At 35.1% G+C, this 19,994-nt stretch overlaps 2 protein-coding genes across 3 annotated transcripts; one reads left to right on the forward strand and one right to left on the reverse strand.

The window, feature by feature from the left end:
* Nucleotides 1-10,541, forward strand: LOC107708323 (fasciculation and elongation protein zeta-2-like). 2 transcript variants are annotated; one of them, XM_016512513.1, is made up of 9 exons: nucleotides 1-289; nucleotides 1,240-1,348; nucleotides 1,436-1,552; nucleotides 2,039-2,180; nucleotides 3,762-4,027; nucleotides 4,425-4,500; nucleotides 8,622-8,687; nucleotides 8,798-8,816; nucleotides 9,489-10,541. In XM_016512513.1, the coding sequence occupies exons 1-8, from the start codon at nucleotides 63-65 to the stop codon at nucleotides 8,806-8,808; spliced, it is 1,014 nt and encodes a 337-aa protein (XP_016367999.1). In that variant the 5' UTR covers nucleotides 1-62; the 3' UTR covers nucleotides 8,809-8,816; nucleotides 9,489-10,541. The 2 variants fall into 2 exon arrangements, with proteins under 2 accessions (XP_016367999.1, XP_016367998.1); XM_016512512.1 differs by lacking the exon at nucleotides 8,798-8,816.
* A 2,209-nt stretch (nucleotides 10,542-12,750) lies between these two features.
* Nucleotides 12,751-18,396, reverse strand: LOC107708320 (usherin-like). Its single transcript, XM_016512509.1, has 5 exons — nucleotides 18,369-18,396; nucleotides 16,433-16,683; nucleotides 14,165-14,236; nucleotides 13,049-13,225; nucleotides 12,751-12,967 (listed from the first exon to the last, which is right to left on the reverse strand). Exons 1-5 carry the CDS (start codon nucleotides 18,394-18,396, stop codon nucleotides 12,881-12,883), a joined length of 615 nt encoding a protein of 204 aa, XP_016367995.1. The 3' UTR covers nucleotides 12,751-12,880.
* Between the last annotated feature and the right edge of the window lie 1,598 nt (nucleotides 18,397-19,994).

The raw sequence follows: 19,994 nt of genomic DNA on the forward strand, positions 1-19,994 counted from the left end.
GCCCCGCCCCCTCCGTCCTCTAGTGCGTGCGCGTTCTCTGTGTACCGTCGTCCGGCACCGTCATGGCGGACCCGGTCGCTCCGCTCGATGAAGACTGGGAGGATTTTAACGAATTCAAAGCGGCTGATTCGCACAGCAGCTGGACCGCGGCACCGGAGAATTCACCGCAGACCCAAAGCTTCGCAGCCTTCGACGAGACGCTGAGCGCGAGCTTCCCGTACTCCAGCAGCGCGTGCACGAGCGTCTCTGTGAGCGCAGTGAGCGAGCGCGAGCTGCTGCGCGATGACGAGTGAGTGACAAAAACATACTCAAAATATTATAACATCTTGAAATATGTCATATAGTATTTCATATGTTTTACACAGTAAATACGTTTGTATAAATATACTCGCTCCAGTTTTAATTGCTCAAAGTAAATAACGCGATGTTGTGGTAGATTAGTGATCAGGTTTCATATATTTAGGCTGTGATTCTTTATTTACACTACAATAAAGTACCATAATTTACCATAGTAGTACTATGGTATTCTTGGAAATACCTTGGAGTACCATTTTTGTAAGGGCATTTTGAAAAAGTCATGTTAATTTCACAAAATCTTTCTGCTAAAAAGTACCGTGGTACTGCAACTTAAATTACTTAATTATCCATCCATAAATCCATTTAAAGATCCATATATATATATAAAATTGTTTTTGAAGAAATCATGTTAAAATGTGAGATGTGAGTATAATGCAACAGTGTTTAATGAATGTTTATTTGTTCATCTCTCAAACGTCATTATTGTATTGCATTGCATTATGTTTTGAAACTACAGGGCTTGGATCATAAAACTAAATATTAGTATCATCTTACTGAGACATTACTAAGAGATACAGTGTGTCATCTGATATTTATATTTTATATAAATTGTCTGCTATACTGTTTTCTAAATCTTATTGATTTTCATTACAAGCTAACAGAATTTAAGCTTACTTTTTGGCCGTAGAAATATCAGCAACTGCATCAGTTTGCATATCAGAAGCCTGACATATCAAATATGTCTCACAAACAAACATGTATGCAAACTTTTTTTTTGGCTAAAGGTACAATAAACTGTTCCATTTGGAACTGACTTTTATTTCATATGTCAGGCTTTACAGGGTTAAGAGTATGAAGCAAAAACTTGTATATATGAACCTTACGAAATCTTGTATATACTGTCTTTCTCATTCATTCTTCTGTTTTCTTGTTGTTTGGCAGGATATGGAACACTTTGACGGAGAACTACGGCAATGTGATGCCAGTGGACTGGAAAACCTCTCACACGCGTTCACTACACCTGCCCACGCTGAACCTCCGACCTCAGGAGGTGAGATCCGTCTGGCCATCCAGTCGTCCATGCATTTCTTTCAGTCAGTGCAGACAGAGCTCACACTGTATGTGTGTGTGTTTTCAGAGGGTGGAGGTCAATAATCTTGACGTGTCTGATGACGAGGAGCTCAGAGATCAGATGGACATGCACACCATCATCATCTCATGTGTGAACGAGGAGCCGCTGTTTACTGCAGAACAGGTGCAGTATATACACTCCAGACCTTTGAGACTATTTAAGTGAGGGCCAGTCAATGATGCAATAATAATTTTCATAATGATATTTGCTATACCTTTTCCTTGACACTAGGGTTGTGACGGTGAGGAAATTTTCCCACCGGTTAATCGACGTGTGACAACACCGGTAATACCGGTAACGCCGCGGGGGCGGGGGCGTTCCCTCTTTTCCTTGCTTTCCTTCGCTTTTAAATAGCTTGTAAAAGCAGCGTGCGCATTTTACTTTCACTTTGAAATAGCGGCAATTCGGAGTAAAGCAATTGTTAATTTTTAGTTTGTACTGAACTAAATGATTTTTATTTCTATAAAAAATCAAAACGACGGTGGGGGTCGGTGCCGCGGTGGGCAAGTGACGTAACCGGTGTTGCGGCTTAACACCGGTATCACCGTCAACACCGTCTATCGCGGCAAGTCTACTTGACACTCACTCCATAACCTGTGTGTTAATCAGGTCATAGAGGAGATTGAAGAGATCATGCAACAGTCTCCAGATGATGAGGATCACGAGAGTCCGTCTCGGTTTGATCTCTCCTTGATGTCGCATGAGTTACACACACTCACACACTCCACACCCAGCAGCAGCTACGAGGAGCGTAAGTACTGCATGTGTGTATTCACAGCTTTTTTGTCGGCCAACTCCATTTGACCTAAAATATTTACTTGAAGTAATTTTTAAGTTAATATTTCAATAAATTTAAATTTTTGCATGGTTCTCTGATGTGGGTTAATGGTGCATGCAGGTAAGCAAATAAAATATTTAATCTTTTTGTTGTTTTATTTTAATTTGTTTTTATTTTAAAATTATTTATTTTCATTTTATATTTAATATATTTGTATTTATTATTTTACATTATTTGATATTAGTTTTTCATCAACTCAGAATCCCCTGCAAGTTCCTTCATGATCCCCCACTATGGGAAACCCTGCCTTAGATAATTAAGTGTTAAATAATGATTATTGTATAAATATTAAGTATGGATTTTATCCAAGTCGATGCAAAAATATCATGTAATGATGCCAGTCTTTCTAACTGAACAAACATCAAAACAATAGAAAACTAGAAAACCTCTCACTGCTCTTAATGTTTGAGTTCTTTATTCCTGACAGTTTTCTTAAATAATTGTATAAAATGGTTACTTATATGAGCCTGTTGTACTTGTTTGCATGTTAATATTTTTCCCAAATGGCTGCAGAGGGTTTGTGAGTTGATCAAAAGTATTTAATTGATTGTAAAATGGTTATTTTTATATGATATTTTATTATATTACATATATTTATTTAAATTAAGAGGCTGCAGAATTAATTCATATCTTAAAGGAACACGCCACTATTTTTGAAAATAGGCTCATTTTCCAATGGAAAATGAGCCTATTTTCAAAAATAGTGGCGTGTTCCTTTAAATAAAATTGTGATTGTAAAATGTATAAATATACTTTTAGATATATAGTTTTCATATGAGATTAAATGTCATATTGCAGTTCAAATCGCAGTCATGATATGTGACCCTGGACCACAAAACCAGTCTTAAGTGTCAATTTTTCGAAAATTGAGCTGAATAAATAATTTTTATATGATATTTTATTATATTACATATATTTATTTAAATTAAGAGGCTGCACAATTAATTCATATCTTAAAGTAACACGCCACTATTTTTGAAAATAGGCTCATTTTCCAACTCCCCTAGAGAAATAATTGCAATATTTTTGGCCAAGTCATGCAGCCCCATATGTAGATAATTTAAAAATGAATACATAAATAAATAAAATGATTACTAAAAAATATTAAATATTTTATCTGTTTACTTGCATGCCAACTGACCATTAACCAAAATCAGAGAAAAGTGAACATGCAAATGTGTCAGTAAATTAAAATATTAACATAAATTCTCAGAGTGTTCAAGTAAATATTTTATGTCTGAGAGGTTCAGCTGATTAAAAAGGTTTGGGAACCCCTGCATTAGCATATTATTCTAGTTTATTTTGCCAAAATGTAAAATGGTAACTGTACTTTTGAGGGCTGTTATGTTGGAAGTTCACACGTATCTTTTATATCTTAGACAGAACTGGAGTGTCGAAATGAGCGTGTTATGAAATAACGGTGCTGTAGAAGTGGAAATGAGCTTGTGTTTGAATGACTTCAGACTTTGATCTTTTGGCTGGTCTCTGTCTCAGGCTTGCGTGGTCTGTGCGTGTCTGAGCTGCTGGAGCGTCTGGAGGAGGTGGAGCGACAGATCCGTGGTTTCTCTGAGGAGCTGATTGATCAGCTGGCAGTGAGGGAGGAGCTGGACTATGAGAAGGAGGTGAAGAACACGTTCATCTCGGCACTCATCCACGTGCAGAACCGACAGAAAGAACATCGAGAGCTGCTGAAGAAAAAGAGGAAGATAAAGACCACAGGCGCCGAACAGAGATCCAACCGCTTGCATGTGCCAGGAACCGTAAGGATGCTAATTACTCATTAGCAAGCCCACACAAAATCTACATCCGCAGAAATCTCCATAGATTTCAGTAGATCTGGAACATTTTCAAAGCTCTACACAAACCCTCGTCTGTTCATTTATCCAATAATTTGGCTGAATTCATAATGCTTTTAAATTTCTGTACTACTGCAGCTTCATTTTACACATTTTGCCATGTTTAAAATAATTCGGGGACAACCTAACCTTTTTCTCCAAATCAGCACAAAGAAATCTCTCAGATCTTAAACACATCTGTTCAATAAGAATTATGATTTTTTTTTTGTACATGTTTTGTAATCTTTGAAAAATTGGTTAAACAATCTATAAAAGTGGACTTCGTCGTTTATGTTTTTGACCACCTTTGTCTGTTTTTCAGTATCTGACGACGGTGATCCCGTACGACAAGAGCAGCGGAGCGCCGTCTGTAGAAGACCTGCAGATCCTGACCAAGAGTGAGTTTATTAACATCCCTTCAAAGTGATCTGATAACAAATGTACTTTAATTTTAATCTGACCACAAATGAGACTTTGGTCAGGCACTTGTGTGAACTTCAGATACTGTAACTTCGCACAATCTTTCAAACTGTAACTTGGAACAGTATAAATAATTGTGTCATTAAATATTAATTAATAATTTAAACATTTGATTTTGAATTATTTAAATATACAATTGTATTAAAAAATACAATAGGGCTGCAACTAATGATTATTTTGATAATCAATTAGTTGGCCGATTATTTTTTCGATTAATCGATTAATCGGATTGAGAGAAAAAAGCCCAATTTTCTTTCTTTTTCTTTTTTTTTTTGACAAAAAACATACTGATCCACATTCTGCCCAATGTCCTTCAAACAAATCTAAAAATGTTATTGTCATTTATTGGGCAAATAACAAACTGAAACAAATAGTATTTATTCACATAATAACAAAAATGGCCTCCTATGCTTTTCATAACAGCTTGCATTCTTGCTGGCATTGTTTAGGTACTTTTTGACTAATTGGGCATCTGGAAAAAACACTATAAAGTGCTTGACTATTTTTTCTGCCTTTCTTTCATAGACAACAGCAATATTTATATTACAGCATTAGAAATAGCCTACTATTACTAAAGAGCTTACACAAATTGGAGGACTAACCAACACAGAAAGCTGAAAAATGATTTTGGTAATCGCCAATACTGTTAGTTTAGAGCAGCAGTGGCACAAACCTTACATAATTTGTTAAAAACCTTACATACATTTGTTTTAATAAATTTGTTAAGCACTGTATATTGTGAATATAGTTTAAATCTCTACATTAAAAATGTAAAGAATAACGAAGACGAATAAAATCAGAAACTCAGTGGTAATTAATAGAATAATGTTCTGCAGGAACACACGTTCACTTTGATCACTGTCACATTTTACTGTCATTTCTTTATCCTGTAAAAGGAGGTTATGAAGCATCTGATATTTATATTCAGACAATTACACGCTGTTATCCCTTTACAGTTCCTACTCTCATAAAATGCGTGCACTACATGTTGACTTACCTAAAACCTAAATGTTCCTGTGGCTCAGTGGTAGAGCATTGCGTTAGCAGCGCAAAAGGTCGTGGGTTCGATTCCCAGGGAACACACATACTGGTAAAAAATGTATAGCCTGAATGCACTATAAGTCGCTTTGGATATTAAATTTACCGTTCAACAGATATTTCAGCACAATGAATGTTCTTGAGTTGAGTATTAATAGAGTATGTGAAGCTGACGTCACGCCGCGTTGAGTTCTGGGAAAGTTCTGCTTTGTTTATCCGCCATACTGAGAGCATCGCGCTGCCGTTCCGCTATTGAGTGTAGGGCAGTATTTTGATTGTCGTGATTGTGAAAAAAGTCACCATTATATGTAATTCGTGCTGCATCGAGAATTACAATAGTAACTCAGCTCATCGTTCTGAGAGAAAAATGGACAATGCAATATGTTTTTTACGCCTTTTCTCTGTGTAAAAACCCCAAGGGAAGCAGGTTGCGGAGATGACGAGAAGACGCCGTATAGTTAATCTATTAATAATGTCACTGGTTAAACCCACTGCCTGTCACTCAATAAAAGAATCACATTGCTGCGTATTTTTGAAAGTTTTGATTTTGTTTGGTTTAATAATTAACATCACCTTTGCGAATATGACTCTCACTCGCCTTGTGAATTAGCAGAACTTGAACAGGGACTTTATAAAATGCTTAACCGGAATAATGCTTCATGTGGCTTAATGTACTAAGACAGTGATAAAGACCGAGCTGTAAAGCATATACTATGTGCAGATACGTATGAGCCCAAAATATGAACGCAATGCGTTTATTTACACGTTAAGTGTTTTCCTCTCATATAACATAAAGTAAATGCTTAATGCACTAAGACAGTGATATTAAAAGACCACCTTCTGTACACACCTTACTATTAAAGCATACTAAACAGATGAACTTTAAATATAAGCGTTTTCAGTGTTTTTTAAAGGGAGGAAATGGCTTAACGTGTAATGAAATGCATCTTTTAGCATCACTGTCTTTACATTAAGCCAGCATTTTATAATGCCTTAGCTGTTCACAAGCTCCCAGGGATTTGATTTTAATGACATTTGTTGAAATAAATATAAAAAATATAGTGTGTTCGTGTCTGTCTGCTGATTGTGACCCACAATCTCCGATTCTCATCCGTGGCCATAGAAAAATTAATATTTACAATGACAGCAATTATACTTCGTCATTGAAAAGTTTCCAACAAACAAATGGATGGACTTCTGTCAGCTTGTTGAACACACTTTTATTTGGATACTCTACCATATGATGGCTGAAGCAGCAGCGAGCGACACTATTTTCACGCTAATCGGATCAACACTGTAAACCAAATTCTACATAACTTAAGTGAAAAATCTCATTCTCATGCGAAGCAATAAAATAGCTTTACTTCCCTGTAAATGATACAATGAAGAATGTAAATATTTAACTTCAAGGCAAAAACAAAAGATAAGTAGGTATCTGTATTAATTTCAGCATTTGTAGCAGAATGGCGGCGGCGTCCCAGCATGCAACGCGGCGTGACGTAGCGTCACATTCTCTATTGTCTCCCTCTCTACTGTGTTCCGTCTGTCTGACGCACCAGCGCTCATTCAGTAAAGATTTAAACTTACCACAGACTGTCAGGACAGGCCTTTATGCAAAAATGGAAATGCTTGCATGAATTTGTGACATTTACAGATAAGGATATGACCATAAACTGAAAGTTTTTGCACTGAGGATGCACACGCATCTGTCCAAGTGCCTGACAGGGCAAGCCATAACACTAATGCATCAAGTTAGTTTAAAGTTTAAAATAAAGAATTCCCATGTTTTGGGCAGCTTGGTTCACGTACTTCTCCTGCAGCATCACATTCTGTTTCCTCCAGTATTTTTAGATGCATTTTGTCCATAGAAATGCGTAATTCAGTGCTATAATTTGATGCGACCGGCTGAAGTTGGACCAAGCGGCAACCTTCCGGTCTCTCTCGTGAAGCCAACACTCGACTGGCCGCTAGAGGCTGGCTCCAAAAGGGAGTCAGTCCCATAGACTCCCCATGTTAAAATGCCCAACTTTACAGCAGAAAAAAGTATGTTTACAGCCTGGTACAAAAAATGATTTTGGTCTATATAGCTAATTTTGCCCTTCATGACAACTGTGAGGGGGTGAATTTTTTTATAACTCATCCGTTTAAATTATATTAAGCCTTAAAGTTCTGCATAATTAAGGGCGTGGTCACTTGAGTGACAGGTGGATTGCCGCTGCTGTCACCACCGTCGAGCTAGGTGGGTGTGGTTTCAGCAACCAGCTCCCGCCCATTTTCGATTATCCGGGAGTGACACACGGTGACGCGCTGCCAAAATGGCGACGGCCGGCTCCGCCCACTTTGAGCTTCAAAACCGCTCTTCGGAAACCCACGGGTGACGTCACGGACACTACGCAATACCGTTCAAAAGTAGTTTTTTTTTGTTTTTGGAAAGAAAGAAAATAATACTTTTAGCAATACTTTTACTTTTCAGCAAAGATGCATTAAATTGATCAAAAGTGACAGTAAAGACGTCACTTTTTTTATTTATTTATTTATTTTTTTAAATAAAAAAAGTTTTTCTTCTTCTGTGCTGTTCTTTTCAACTTTCTATTCATCAAAGAATTCTTTCAGAATCAGCAAAACTGTTTTCAACACTGATAATCAGAAATGTTTGTTGCATCACAGGAATAAATGATATTTTAAAAACAGTTCTTTTAAATTATTTTAACATAGAAAACCGTTATTTTAAATTAATAATATTTCACAATAGTACTGTTTTAACTGTAATATTGATCAAATAAAAAATAAATCTTCCTGACCTCAAACTTTTGAGCGGTATTGCATATTTGAATTCTATAAATTACTTTATTGTTATTATTATTATAATTATTTTATTATATTATTATTATTATTTTAGTTTAATAATGTTAAATCAGTTTTAAAATATGGATGTGGAAAATATTGAGGGTGTAAGTGTGTAGTGTTGTACATGTGTAACTGTCTCTGTGTTTCTCTGTAGTTCTTCATGCCATGCGTGAGGACAGTGACACAGTTCCTGCTCTTCTCACCGACTACATCCTCAAAGGTATCAGACAACTCAATCACTCATCAGTCTCCATCACTGTCAGTCTGAGCCTCATTGATCTTCTCTGTGTTTTATGTTTTATTTTTGCTCCCACTGCATTTGACCTCTAGCACTGGTGTGAGAGAACAGGTGTGTTGCTTTTATATATCGCTAATTATAATGACTACAGTCTAAAATGACAAAAAAATTTATTTATATGTCCCCAAAGGGATATTTTTTCCCTCGCTTCAGGAGATAATTTTGTATCTAAGCCATAGATAGGTAAACCCACCTAGACACACAAGTGAGTGTAAAATAGATTTTTGTCATCTGTGTGTGTGTGTGTGTGTGTGAGTGAGTAGTATTTGTTGTCTTCTCTGTGATGTGTGTTAGTGAACATTATTTGTCTCATAAGGAAGAAATTGCAGTGGTAATAATATGCAACATACAGCAAAACACAACAATATAAACTACTGCTCACCAAGGCTGCATTTATTTGATCAAAAATACAGTAAAATCAGTAATATTATGAAATATTATTACAATTTAAAACTATTGTAGAATATTGTAAAGTGTAATTTATTCCTGTGATCCCAAGCTGAATTTTCAGCATCATAACTCCAGTCTTCAGTGTCACATGATTCTTCAGAAATCACTCTAATATGCTGATTTGCTGCTCACTATTAAACAATTAAATGCATCCTTGCTGAATAAAAGTATTAATTTCTTTAAACCGCACACTTGCTGACCCCAAACGTTTGACCATCAGTGTAATATATTTCAGGCTTTTACTGATCTATTCTTTCATGTCTGTTGTTTCAGTGTTGTGTCCCACGTAGAGTTTCTGGAGCAGAAAAGCAGCTAATATCATCGGCACGTCGGACATCTGATCCTCTGCATCTCTCCAGATGATGTTCTTGTCTAATCATGCACAGAATTGCCCCACCAGTGGCATTTATTTCTCAGTCTGAATGTGTGTATTGTTTTGTGTAGATGTTATTGTGTGTGGGAGCTTGAGTGCAGTATTCAGTTTATTTCCGAATGCAGTTCACATTTCACTCACTGTCAGATTCCACTAGTTATCACAGAGCAGCCGTCATAAATCATGCACGTTTACATCATATTCAGTTTGTTTTAGCACAGATCTAGATGCAAGATTTCCCTCTTTTGATCTTTCCATCAGATGAAATGCGATTTCAGGAAGTTTTAAGCTGCTGATGGCTGAAAATCATAGAATGATTTCAAAGCAATCTCTTCAGCAAAGGCAGGTACATATATTTGTGTAGGAAAAGTTGATGTAGCTGCAAAATCGAAACGTTTATCATATCGGAATGAAATAGTTCAGTCATGCTGAACAGATTTAGTGGTACTTTTTTTAAAACACAACATTTATTTCATTGCCAGTTACTAGATTATCAAACTCTGTTTTTGTTCTGTTCGACCAGCTTTCTAACATTTCTCTATAACAGTATTAATATTGAGTTGATAAGGAGTGAACGGCACAAGTATTTGCTACCAGTTGAAGTGAAATCTGTGAGATCTCAGCAGTGGAGGAAGGACATGTTTGACTTTTATCAGATCTCTGGGCTGGATTTCTGTTTTAAACTAAGAAGAGCTGAAACACTTATAATTGAGAAACACGTCTGTCTGTTCTCACTAAGGTCCTGTAAGAAGATTAAATGATTGTCTCTGGTTTATTAGTTTTTGTTGAAACAGATTGGAAGTGATATTTTTGTAAGTGTGGCTATAAAAGCTGAATGTCGCTTTTTGATGAAGAGGTTGAGATTTTGTTGAGTCTTGTAGATGCACGACCTTAAAGCAATAGTTCACCGAAGAAAATGAAAATTTGCTGAAAATCTCCTCACCCTCAGGCCATCTAAGATGTAGATGAGTTTTTCTTCTTCAGAACAGATTTGGAGAAATGTTGCATTTCATCACTTGCTCACCAATGGATGATCTGCAGTGAATGGGTGCCGTCAGAATGAGAGTCCAAACATCTGATAAAAACATCACTATAATCCACACCACTCCAGTCCATCAGTTAATGTCTTGTTAAGTGATAATAATTGATTTGTTTCCTACAAAGACGCAGCATTTCACTTCACAAGATGTGTGGATTATTGTGATGTTTTTATCAGCTGTTTGGACTCTCATTCTGACGGCACCCATTCACATTTTCAGCTAATTTTCATTTTTGGATGAACTTCCTTTAAAGGATTATTTCACTGTAAAAACCTGTATGATTTTATTTCTTCTGTGCATAAAAGAGGTCCATAAGAATCATGTGCCATATTTCAAATCAGTCGTTTTTTATCGTTAATTTTTATTCCACGAAAGAAAGTCATACAGGTTTGGAACATGAATTAAAATTCTGAGTGAATTATTCCTTTAGACTGAAGCATCTCACATGTTTCTAAATCAGTCTGTTCTGTGGGCTGAAACTTATCAAAAGGTTCGATTAAAGGGTAGAAATAGTTTTCATGTTTGTAAAGCGTTCAGAAAGTAAAAGTGGCTGCATGCACTTTCAGTTGGTCTCAAAGGGAACGGTTTTGTAGAGCACGACGTAAGCGTGAAGCGTTGAACTACAGCTCTTGTTGGTGTCGTCGGGCGGTCGTGGCCTGATTCTGAGAAACATTAGCAGTGCACAGTAAATCAGGGTATAATAACTAGAGATTATATATTTATACAAGCAATAATGAACGTTGCCTTTTTGAATGCATGAAATTTTGTACATTGAAACTGACCTTATTTTTAATGCAGCATTAATGGTCCTTTTGAATTAGTGTTTTATAAGCAATGCATTGTATGTAGCAGGGCAGTTTTCCAATAAAAGCATCTGTTCATCAAGCTTGCTGTGCATTTGTGTCTTTCTGTAATTGTTTTTTTTTTTTTTTTACTATTGTCTTTAAGTGCCAGTCATGAGCTGGATTTCTGAAAATCTAAAAAATACAATACTTTAAGAAGTTAAAAGTTGCAATTATTAAAAAAAAAATCTTAAGTTCTGAGAGATTTTATAATATTTATGTCTATGTATAAAATACTTGTCATGGGGTTGCTTCACACTGGTAACTAATAAATGTGTTCATTAATTTTGTCTAAAGAATTGTCTTTTTTCTTAAGGCAAGACACCATTTAAAAAAAATTTAACTAATGGAAATCATCTTTCCCCAGTTTATTAATCAAAGTACAAGAACTTTTTTTACAATCTTTTTAAATATGCAAAATGTAATAAATGATCAAAATTATCATTATATGATCAATGATATAAATGATAAAATGTAATAAAGTGTAATGTAATAAACACTTAAAGCAACACTATGAAACTTTTTCTGTTCAAAATTTGCAAAATGTATATAATGAGCGAGTACATCATGAATTCATCTTCCAAACCGCATTTTTGTCTTATTCCGAATCACTACGGTACACTTATAAGTACTTATATTTGGACTATTGTAGCCTGGTCGGGTCGTCACCGCTGCGGAGTAACACATACCTGCGTGAATCGCCATAGACATAAACTTAGAGAAGTAGCTCCGGTTGGAATGTTCTTCCGCGGGATGTGTGCAGTTCTGTTTATTAACCGCTAGAGCGCCAAAAGTGACATAGTGCTGCTTTAATTTCTTTGGGATATTTTCTTTCCATTTGTCTGACACACGTACTTAGTATCTCAACATTGATCCGTGCATGAAAAGCAATAGTATTGGCTGTAGTCTTGCCTTAAGACTTAAGTATTTTCAGAATTCAAAATATTATGCGAGAAAGTAATAGCAGTTAAGAATTTCATTCTTAATGTTTCATGAATCCAGCCCTTGAAAATGAGCTGTTTTGAAAAAGAAAAAAGAACAAAAAAAAGTATTACTTTATTACTACAAAACTGCTGAAGTCCTTCACTAAGCATAGACCAAATATCAACTTCTGTTTAAATGTTATGGATTGTGACTTTTAACATAATAAATTTTTTGTTTTGTCTTTAATATCTTTAGGGTCTTGTGCTTAGTGCTAAGTTTTTGTTTTCAAATCAAAAATCAAAAGCAATATGTTTCAGCAAAGAATTAGCAGTTTTTTCTTTTTTTTTTGTCTGCTGTATAATCCGGTTTCCTCCTGCCGGTATCACAGGTACGAGTCCATAGAGTCTCAGAGCGGTTCTGAATTCACCAAAACAGCTCAGTTCTGAGATGATGTTTGGAGAAAGTGCTGATGGTGTGAGATGAGGGTCAAAGGTTGGTGTCGGTGAACATGGTGTGTTCCTTCCTGACTGTGCTGAAGCCTTTGATGGTGTCCACAAACTCCTCACCTTCAAACTGACAAACATATGACAGGTTATCAAAATCAGATTTCAGAAATAAAAGCATTTGTCCAGCAGAAGTAAGTGATGTTCTCACCAGGCCGCTGTCGAGGCGTCTGAAGTGCGGCTCCCATGATTCCTCGTCTTTCTTGTCGATGAGCTGGCTGACACTGCGCTGTAAAGGGTTTTGTGTGTACAGACCTGAGACCGTCACCAAACCATCCTCACCTTCAGCAGAACGATCCTCCTCCATCACTTTACTCTCAATCACCTCCTGAACAGCACAAGAACACGTGAAGAGGCTTCAGCTTTTAGAGCAATATCTTCCGACAGACCTCGTAAAATAAAGCTTTGCATTTACAACTATATTAATATTTCAAAATGGAAATACATTTCAAGATGAAATTAGCTTAAGTTTTAGATTTCTGTTCATTTAGATGTAGCACTTATTTTATAAATATGCTTAAAGCATGGTTATATCCTTAAACTAATCCTTAAATAAAACGAAATCCATAAAAATATGTTTCCATTACCTGAATTAAAATAAACATGAATTTAAATAAAATAAACTTTAAATCATTTCGCTGTTCCTTTTCAAAATTGGAGTTTCAAATGTATCATTTCATGATATATTACACATATTTATAACTATAAATATTTTTTTAAAAATGGAAAACGCTTACATTTTAGATTTACATGAATTTAGATCTATATTTATTTGATAAATGTTTATGTTTAAAGCAGAGCTACTGTTAAATAAAACTAAATCTGTACAAATTAAATTTTTTAATTAAAATTATGAAATTTATTAAATATAAATATTAAATATTAATATTAAAATATAAATAAATATTTATATATTTATATAAATGTATTAAATTTAAATTTAATAAAGTTTAATTATTTAATTATTTTATTTCAGTTAGTAAGGCAACAATTCTAAAATTAACATTTAGAAAAACTATAGAAATATTTGGGGGGGAAAAATACAAAAACACAACAAAATTATGAAATATTTTAAAACTAAAATGAAAACAAAAAAATATAAATAATAAAATCTAATAAAACATTACCAAAAACAATAGTACCGTGTCTATGATATTAAAACGCTGTTTTAAAGTTTTTTTGTACATTAAAATTGCACCTCCTGTTATCATGTGGTGATTATTTTTTCCCACTAGGCGCCGCTACTGCATGTAAATAAATGTCTGACCTCCATGTGCATGGTGAAGGCCTTCAGTGTGACGCTGTTCGGAGATCCCACCGTTTCTGGAACCGTGTCGAACTGTGAGGAACAAACCTGTCATTGTTATTTCACAGACAAACACCTTACCCTCAGAAGGATTTTAGGTGAGTTACAGGCCTCGTCGATTTCTCTTCTGACAAGGTTCTTTCAAAGTTATAAACAAACATTCCTCCAGTAACATTTATAGAACGTTGGTCAGAGTTATCAAGTAGTAATAATCTCAAAACATTGTTTATACATCAGGCATTCATAGTGGCGAAGATACGGGTGGGCCAATGAGTAGTTGGTAATTTTCCAAATGGATGTAATTTATTAAACGATAATAATAAATTAATTATTTCACTATAGCTTTTTATATTCGTCTGTAGTCCCACCCACATTGTTATGTTTATGACCTAAGGACATGAGCTCGTTTGAATGTATTGTTCAATTTGAAAGTTGAATGTGAAAATAGTGAAACAAACATCAGTCAGTCTTTTAAAAGTAGGCTAGGCTATATATTGGATAACCCAGTGCACCTAAGCTAATGCGCTTCCGGGTTTAGCGCTGCCGATTGAAGAGCATCAGTCAAGTCAAGTTTATTTGTACAGCGCTTTTCACGATACAAATCATTATTGCAAAGCAACTTTACAGCAAATTAAGTTTCTACAATATTTAGTGGTAGCTTATCAGTGGTGACTGTCAGTTAATGTACATATGGCAGAAATGTACGGAAAAATCAATTAAAGACGTAATAAAACAGACGATGAACACTATTAACAGCAATTATTATATGATACAATCAAACTTATAGCAAAATGTGGTAGTTATGAATGAAATCAGTGAATGTAATGTCTCAGTTTTGCATTATGTTTTGAAAACGGCAGCAGGTAGCCTAGATTTATGCTTTCAATTTGAATAGAAATCTTATACAGTACAGTTTGTTGATCTAAAATGGTAATTGTGCATTAACAGCTGTCATCCACATAGGTAAGCAAATGCGTGTCTGAACTTATTTATACAGTGCATTTTTTATTTTGGTCGCGCATGCGGACCTGCGGACCACTTATGTGCACCCCTGTTCATAACTAACAATAAAAGCCTTCATAACTTAATGGAAATGTGAGCAAAATACACAAGCAAAATGGTCAAAAATGTCTATTTATCGCATGTTTTCATAGAAAACAAATGGAATGCAAAAACTCGTTCTGTGTGAACGCCAGAGCTGGGTAGTAACTGATTACAGTTACTTGTAATTAGATTAAATTACATTTTAAAATACTCGTAATCGGACTACAGTTCCTTTTTATGGATTACATGATTACATATTATTTACACAAAAATGTATTCATAATTTATTGAGTCTCCCTAATTCCTCTTTTTCATCTTTTTAATTTCCTTTTCTGAAATAGCCCACCGCTTATATACAGTCAGAAAAACTTTTGGTTTTCTGGACCTTCACACAGAGATCAGTCATTAGTCAGGTGGCTACACAGCATTTGACCATTTCAAACACATTAAAATGCACACATTCACCAGTTTTTTGTCACCTGAACCTCTTTCACCTAATATATTTACTTGAAGTACACCTGAGATTTTAAAATAAATATTTTAATAATGAAGTATCACATTTGCATGTTCATTGGTTCTGTGAGATTGGTTAATGGTCACATGACATGCAAGTAAACAAATAAAATATTTAATTTTTCAGTAAGTGTTTTATTTTATTCATTTTAAAATTGTTTTAACTTAAAATTTTTATGATTTAATTAGCTTTTCATTAAACTCATGAACTCCCTGCAGCTCCTTCACAAACCCAGTTTGGGAAACCTTGATGTAATATAACCTAGTGTTTAATGCACTTCATGTTGTTGATAACAACAAATGCAATATACTTTCTTACTCTTTGTATTTTTTATATCAATATGGTACAAGATTATCCTATTTTAAATCAATATGATAAACGAGTTAGGTCGAAAGTAATCTAAAAGTAATCTAAAAGTAGTCTGATTATTTTACCTAAAATGTGTAATGTAATGGATTACATACTAACAATTTTTGTCCTGTAATTTGGAATCAGTAACGGATTATTACAATTTGTAAGTAATCTACCCAGCTCTGGTGTACGCTTCCTTGTATATTTCCTCAGACTTTTGGCATATGAGATATTTTGAATCTTTCCGCTTCCTAATCTGCACACTGTCCACATGCCTATTGAAACCTGCAAAGTGTAATATAAGGATGTTTTGGCCTCACCAGGTAGGAGTTGCTGGGTGGGTAAACGGCCAGCGGGCTGCGGTGCTGGAGCGGCACTGATACGAGGGGCGGCCGTTCTCGGGTGAACGGCGGTTTATTGAGAGCCTTCTGTAAAACTATAGCCAGAATGAGAGCCAGCAGCAATAGCACGACTCCAGCCATCAGCACAATGAACCACAGCTCACGGTAGAACGGCGAACCCCCCGCACCTGTGCCCAGCCGACCGCCGGCAGCAGTGGGAGGCTCCACACCTGAGATCACAGACAAAACAGAGCACTGCTTTAGATCTGATTGAAAGCACAGAGTATAGTTCCGTTATGACGCGAACGCTTAGCGCATGCGTACAACTGAACGCTCAGCCTTTCGACACATGCGCACTAGAAATGTTCAGCCTTGTTCAGTGTCTGCACTATTTCTTTCCAGAAGTTATGAGCGAAAAAAAAAAATACTTATAGCCAGGAATGAAAGTGATCCGCTGAACAACACACAAAGAAAGTTTAATTTACAGTGAGAAAATCAGTATCTTCTTTAAGGCCAGAGTTTCTGAGTTCCTGTCAGTGAGAAAACATTAAAATTATACATACATACATACATACACACACACACACATATATATATATATAGTGGCGTGAAAAGGATTTTGCCCCCGTCCTGTTTTTTTTTTTTTTTTTTTTTTTTTTTTTTCTTTTAAATCATTATTTCAAAACTGCATTTTGTATTTACTCGGGTTATCTTTGTGTAATATTAAAATTAGTTTGATGAACTGAATCTTTTAAGTGTGACAAATATGCAAAAAATTAAAAAAACAGGAAGGGGGCAAATACCTTTTCACGGCACTGTATATATTGCAATAAAACTTGCCAAGTTACATTAACAGATTGTGACCCTGGACCACAAAACATAAGTAGCACGGTCATAAGTAGTCATAAGGTATATTTGTAGGGACAACTTTAAAGGTAATTTTCTCAATATTTTGATTATTTTTTCAAATAGTTGTATCTCGGCCAAATATTGTCCTTTCCTAACAAACCATACATCAATGGAAAGCTTATTTTGTCAGCTTTCAGAGGAGATATAAATCTCAATTTAAAAAAAAATACAAATTTCCCAGGAGGACTTGAACACACCAAATCACACAAGTGATTCACAGTGTATGCAGTACTCTATTCAGTGCTGATAAGAGGCTCTCTAGTTTCACAGAGGATCCGTCCTGATCTTTCTTAGCAGTAATCACATAGCCAGAGATCTCCGCAATGAGACACGTTTGCTCTCTCTCTCTCTTCCAGATGAAGATGTTAGATAGTTGTCCTTAATCATGCTTTTTAGCATTTTTATGAAAGCCAATTTTTATCAAATAAATAAATAAAATGATAACTGTGACTTTTTATCTCACAATTCTGACTTTTTTCTCACAATTGAAAGTTTATATCTCAAAAAAAAGGGGGAAAAAAGTCAGAATTGTGAGATTTAATATCAGAGTTAAGAGATAAAAACTCAGGTTTGATATAAACTTCAGAACTGAGATAAACTCATGTGAGAAAAAAGTCTGTACTGTATATACTGTAAAGTCTATAATGTATACTTTATATTACTGAACTGTAATATAAACTCAGAGTTTATATCTCAGAATAAGTCTAAATTGTGAGTTATAAACTCAGAATTGTGAGACATAAAATCAGAATTTTTATTTCCTAGCAGAAACCAGGTTTGATCTGATGGACTGATGTTTTCTTCTCTTTATTTTAGTCCAAATGACGCACAGCACATGTGCAAAATGTTTTATTTATTGATGCAAACAGAAACATCTATAAATCATATGATAAAGCTGCACACATCTCATCTGTATCCAAACTCAGAGGTCAAATGAGCAGCATGTCATAAAACAAAAGTTACGATAAGAATAACGTCACAGAGAGACAGGAGGAGTTTTACTCACTGGTGTCTGTGTCCGTGGTTCCTCTCATGGGGGGTTCAGGGACCCCAGAAGTGTGTGTGACATGAAACGCGGCCCTCAAACATCAACCGTGAGTGCTGACCTCAAACATTTTACAGCTGTACATTCAGAAAACACTTCTTCAGTGAAGCTGTTTGGTCTGTGCAGTCGCTTCAAGGTGAGCGTGTGTGTGTGTGTGTGTAAGGTGTCTCTGCAGCTGTAATTGTACTCCAGAGCTCTATGGTAACAGGAGGTGACAGAGAGATCAGTTACCACAGTAAAACCATGTCATTATGATATGACTCAGTGAACACAAACTCTTTTTACCTGCTACACACTTTCTGTCTCACTCACACTTTTCATCCTCAGACGGGATTTCTAAACACTAAAGAAACCGAGTTTAACCCTGTTACTGGCCTTATGATGTTTCGAGAGATCACAGATTAATATGTGCAGTATATATATATATATATTTTTTTTGGAGCTGACATCTTTTCATTTCACCACATTCATCACCTGTAGCATTTTCTTTGTAATTGTAAATTAACTGAAGTTATGTAATAGTTGTCAGAATTTAATTTGCTTAAAAATAAGCATGAACTATGAAACTGAAACATGAAAATATGAAAAGGTTAAAACCAAGAAGAGCATAGAGCAACTATTACACAAGACATTTGAGACTTGGTTTGGACAGTTGACAGTTTACCAAATCTGACAAAAATTATTATATGAATTAAAAAACTAAGCAAAAAGAAGCATATTGCCAATCAGAAACATTGACGTGTTTGGCAATAAAACAGCAACTTCTGTTGGACTTATGCTAAACGGGGTTATTGTTATTAACTAAAACCATTTAAAAAATAATTATTTGAAATAAGCAATAACTGAAATAAAATAAAATATAAAAAAGCTCATTTCAGCTAATTGCCAAGGCCACATTTTTCTTTTTCTTTTTTGTTTAAAGTAGCCTACTAAAATAACAAGCCTATAAAAAAAACTTAATAAAAACAAATAATAAATAAAATGAACAAACAAATAAAATAAAGTAAAAACAAAGTTACTAAAACTTCAGCCAAAAGTAAAATGAAAATGTGGTTTGATGTAGTGGTGTATTTTCACCACTAGAGGCAGTGCAGATTAGCGCGCAGATCATAGATATCTAATGCAGTTTAACCGATCAAAACAAACAAAGAAACAAAGGCGTAGTTCGATGACGCCGTGACTGAGTGTGGAATCATGGGAGTTGTCAAATTAAAATGAATATATAAAAATGTATTAGAATTAAAAATAATAACAAAAACAATATAACAGTATTAATACTAACATAAAACAATATTTTCAAGGCAATATTTTTGATTGCTTGATTGATGTGCGTTCAAGCACAGTGAGTGAATATTGTGGTTTGATGTAGTGGTGTCAAAACGCATAACATATTAAAGTGTATTTGGTGTTTCCAAATCGGAAATCGAGGGGTTATGACGTCATTGGCAGGCGACACAATGACACTAGAGACACGCTTCGTGTCACTAGTTAAAATTGCTTATTTCTCTGGAATTTAAACATTCTTCGAAACATTTGGGATAATGTAAGTACACAAGTCAGCAAAATATATAACACTGTTCTAGTGGT

Source organism: Sinocyclocheilus rhinocerous, unplaced genomic scaffold, assembly GCF_001515625.1.
Source record: "Sinocyclocheilus rhinocerous isolate Xijiao unplaced genomic scaffold, SAMN03320098_v1.1 scaffold386, whole genome shotgun sequence".
NCBI classification, from domain to species: Eukaryota; Metazoa; Chordata; class Actinopteri; order Cypriniformes; family Cyprinidae; genus Sinocyclocheilus; species Sinocyclocheilus rhinocerous.

What these genes read in the sequence shown, in the direction of transcription:
- LOC107708323 (XM_016512512.1), top strand. Translation starts at nt 63, where the DNA reads ATGGCGGACCCGGTCGCTCCGCTCGATGAAGACTGGGAGGATTTTAAC. An exon ending in TGAACCTCCGACCTCAGGAG is followed by an intron (nt 1,349 to 1,435) that starts GTGAGATCCGTC and finishes GTGTGTTTTCAG; the next exon opens with AGGGTGGAGGTCAATAATCT. An exon ending in CGCTGTTTACTGCAGAACAG is followed by an intron (nt 1,553 to 2,038) that starts GTGCAGTATATA and finishes TGTGTTAATCAG; the next exon opens with GTCATAGAGGAGATTGAAGA.
- LOC107708320 (XM_016512509.1), bottom strand. Translation starts at nt 18,396, where the DNA reads ATGAGAGGAACCACGGACACAGACACCA. An exon ending in AACCACGGACACAGACACCA is followed by an intron (nt 16,684 to 18,368) that starts GTGAGTAAAACT and finishes CTGTGATCTCAG; the next exon opens with GTGTGGAGCCTCCCACTGCT. An exon ending in CCTTCACCATGCACATGGAG is followed by an intron (nt 13,226 to 14,164) that starts GTCAGACATTTA and finishes TGTGCTGTTCAG; the next exon opens with GAGGTGATTGAGAGTAAAGT.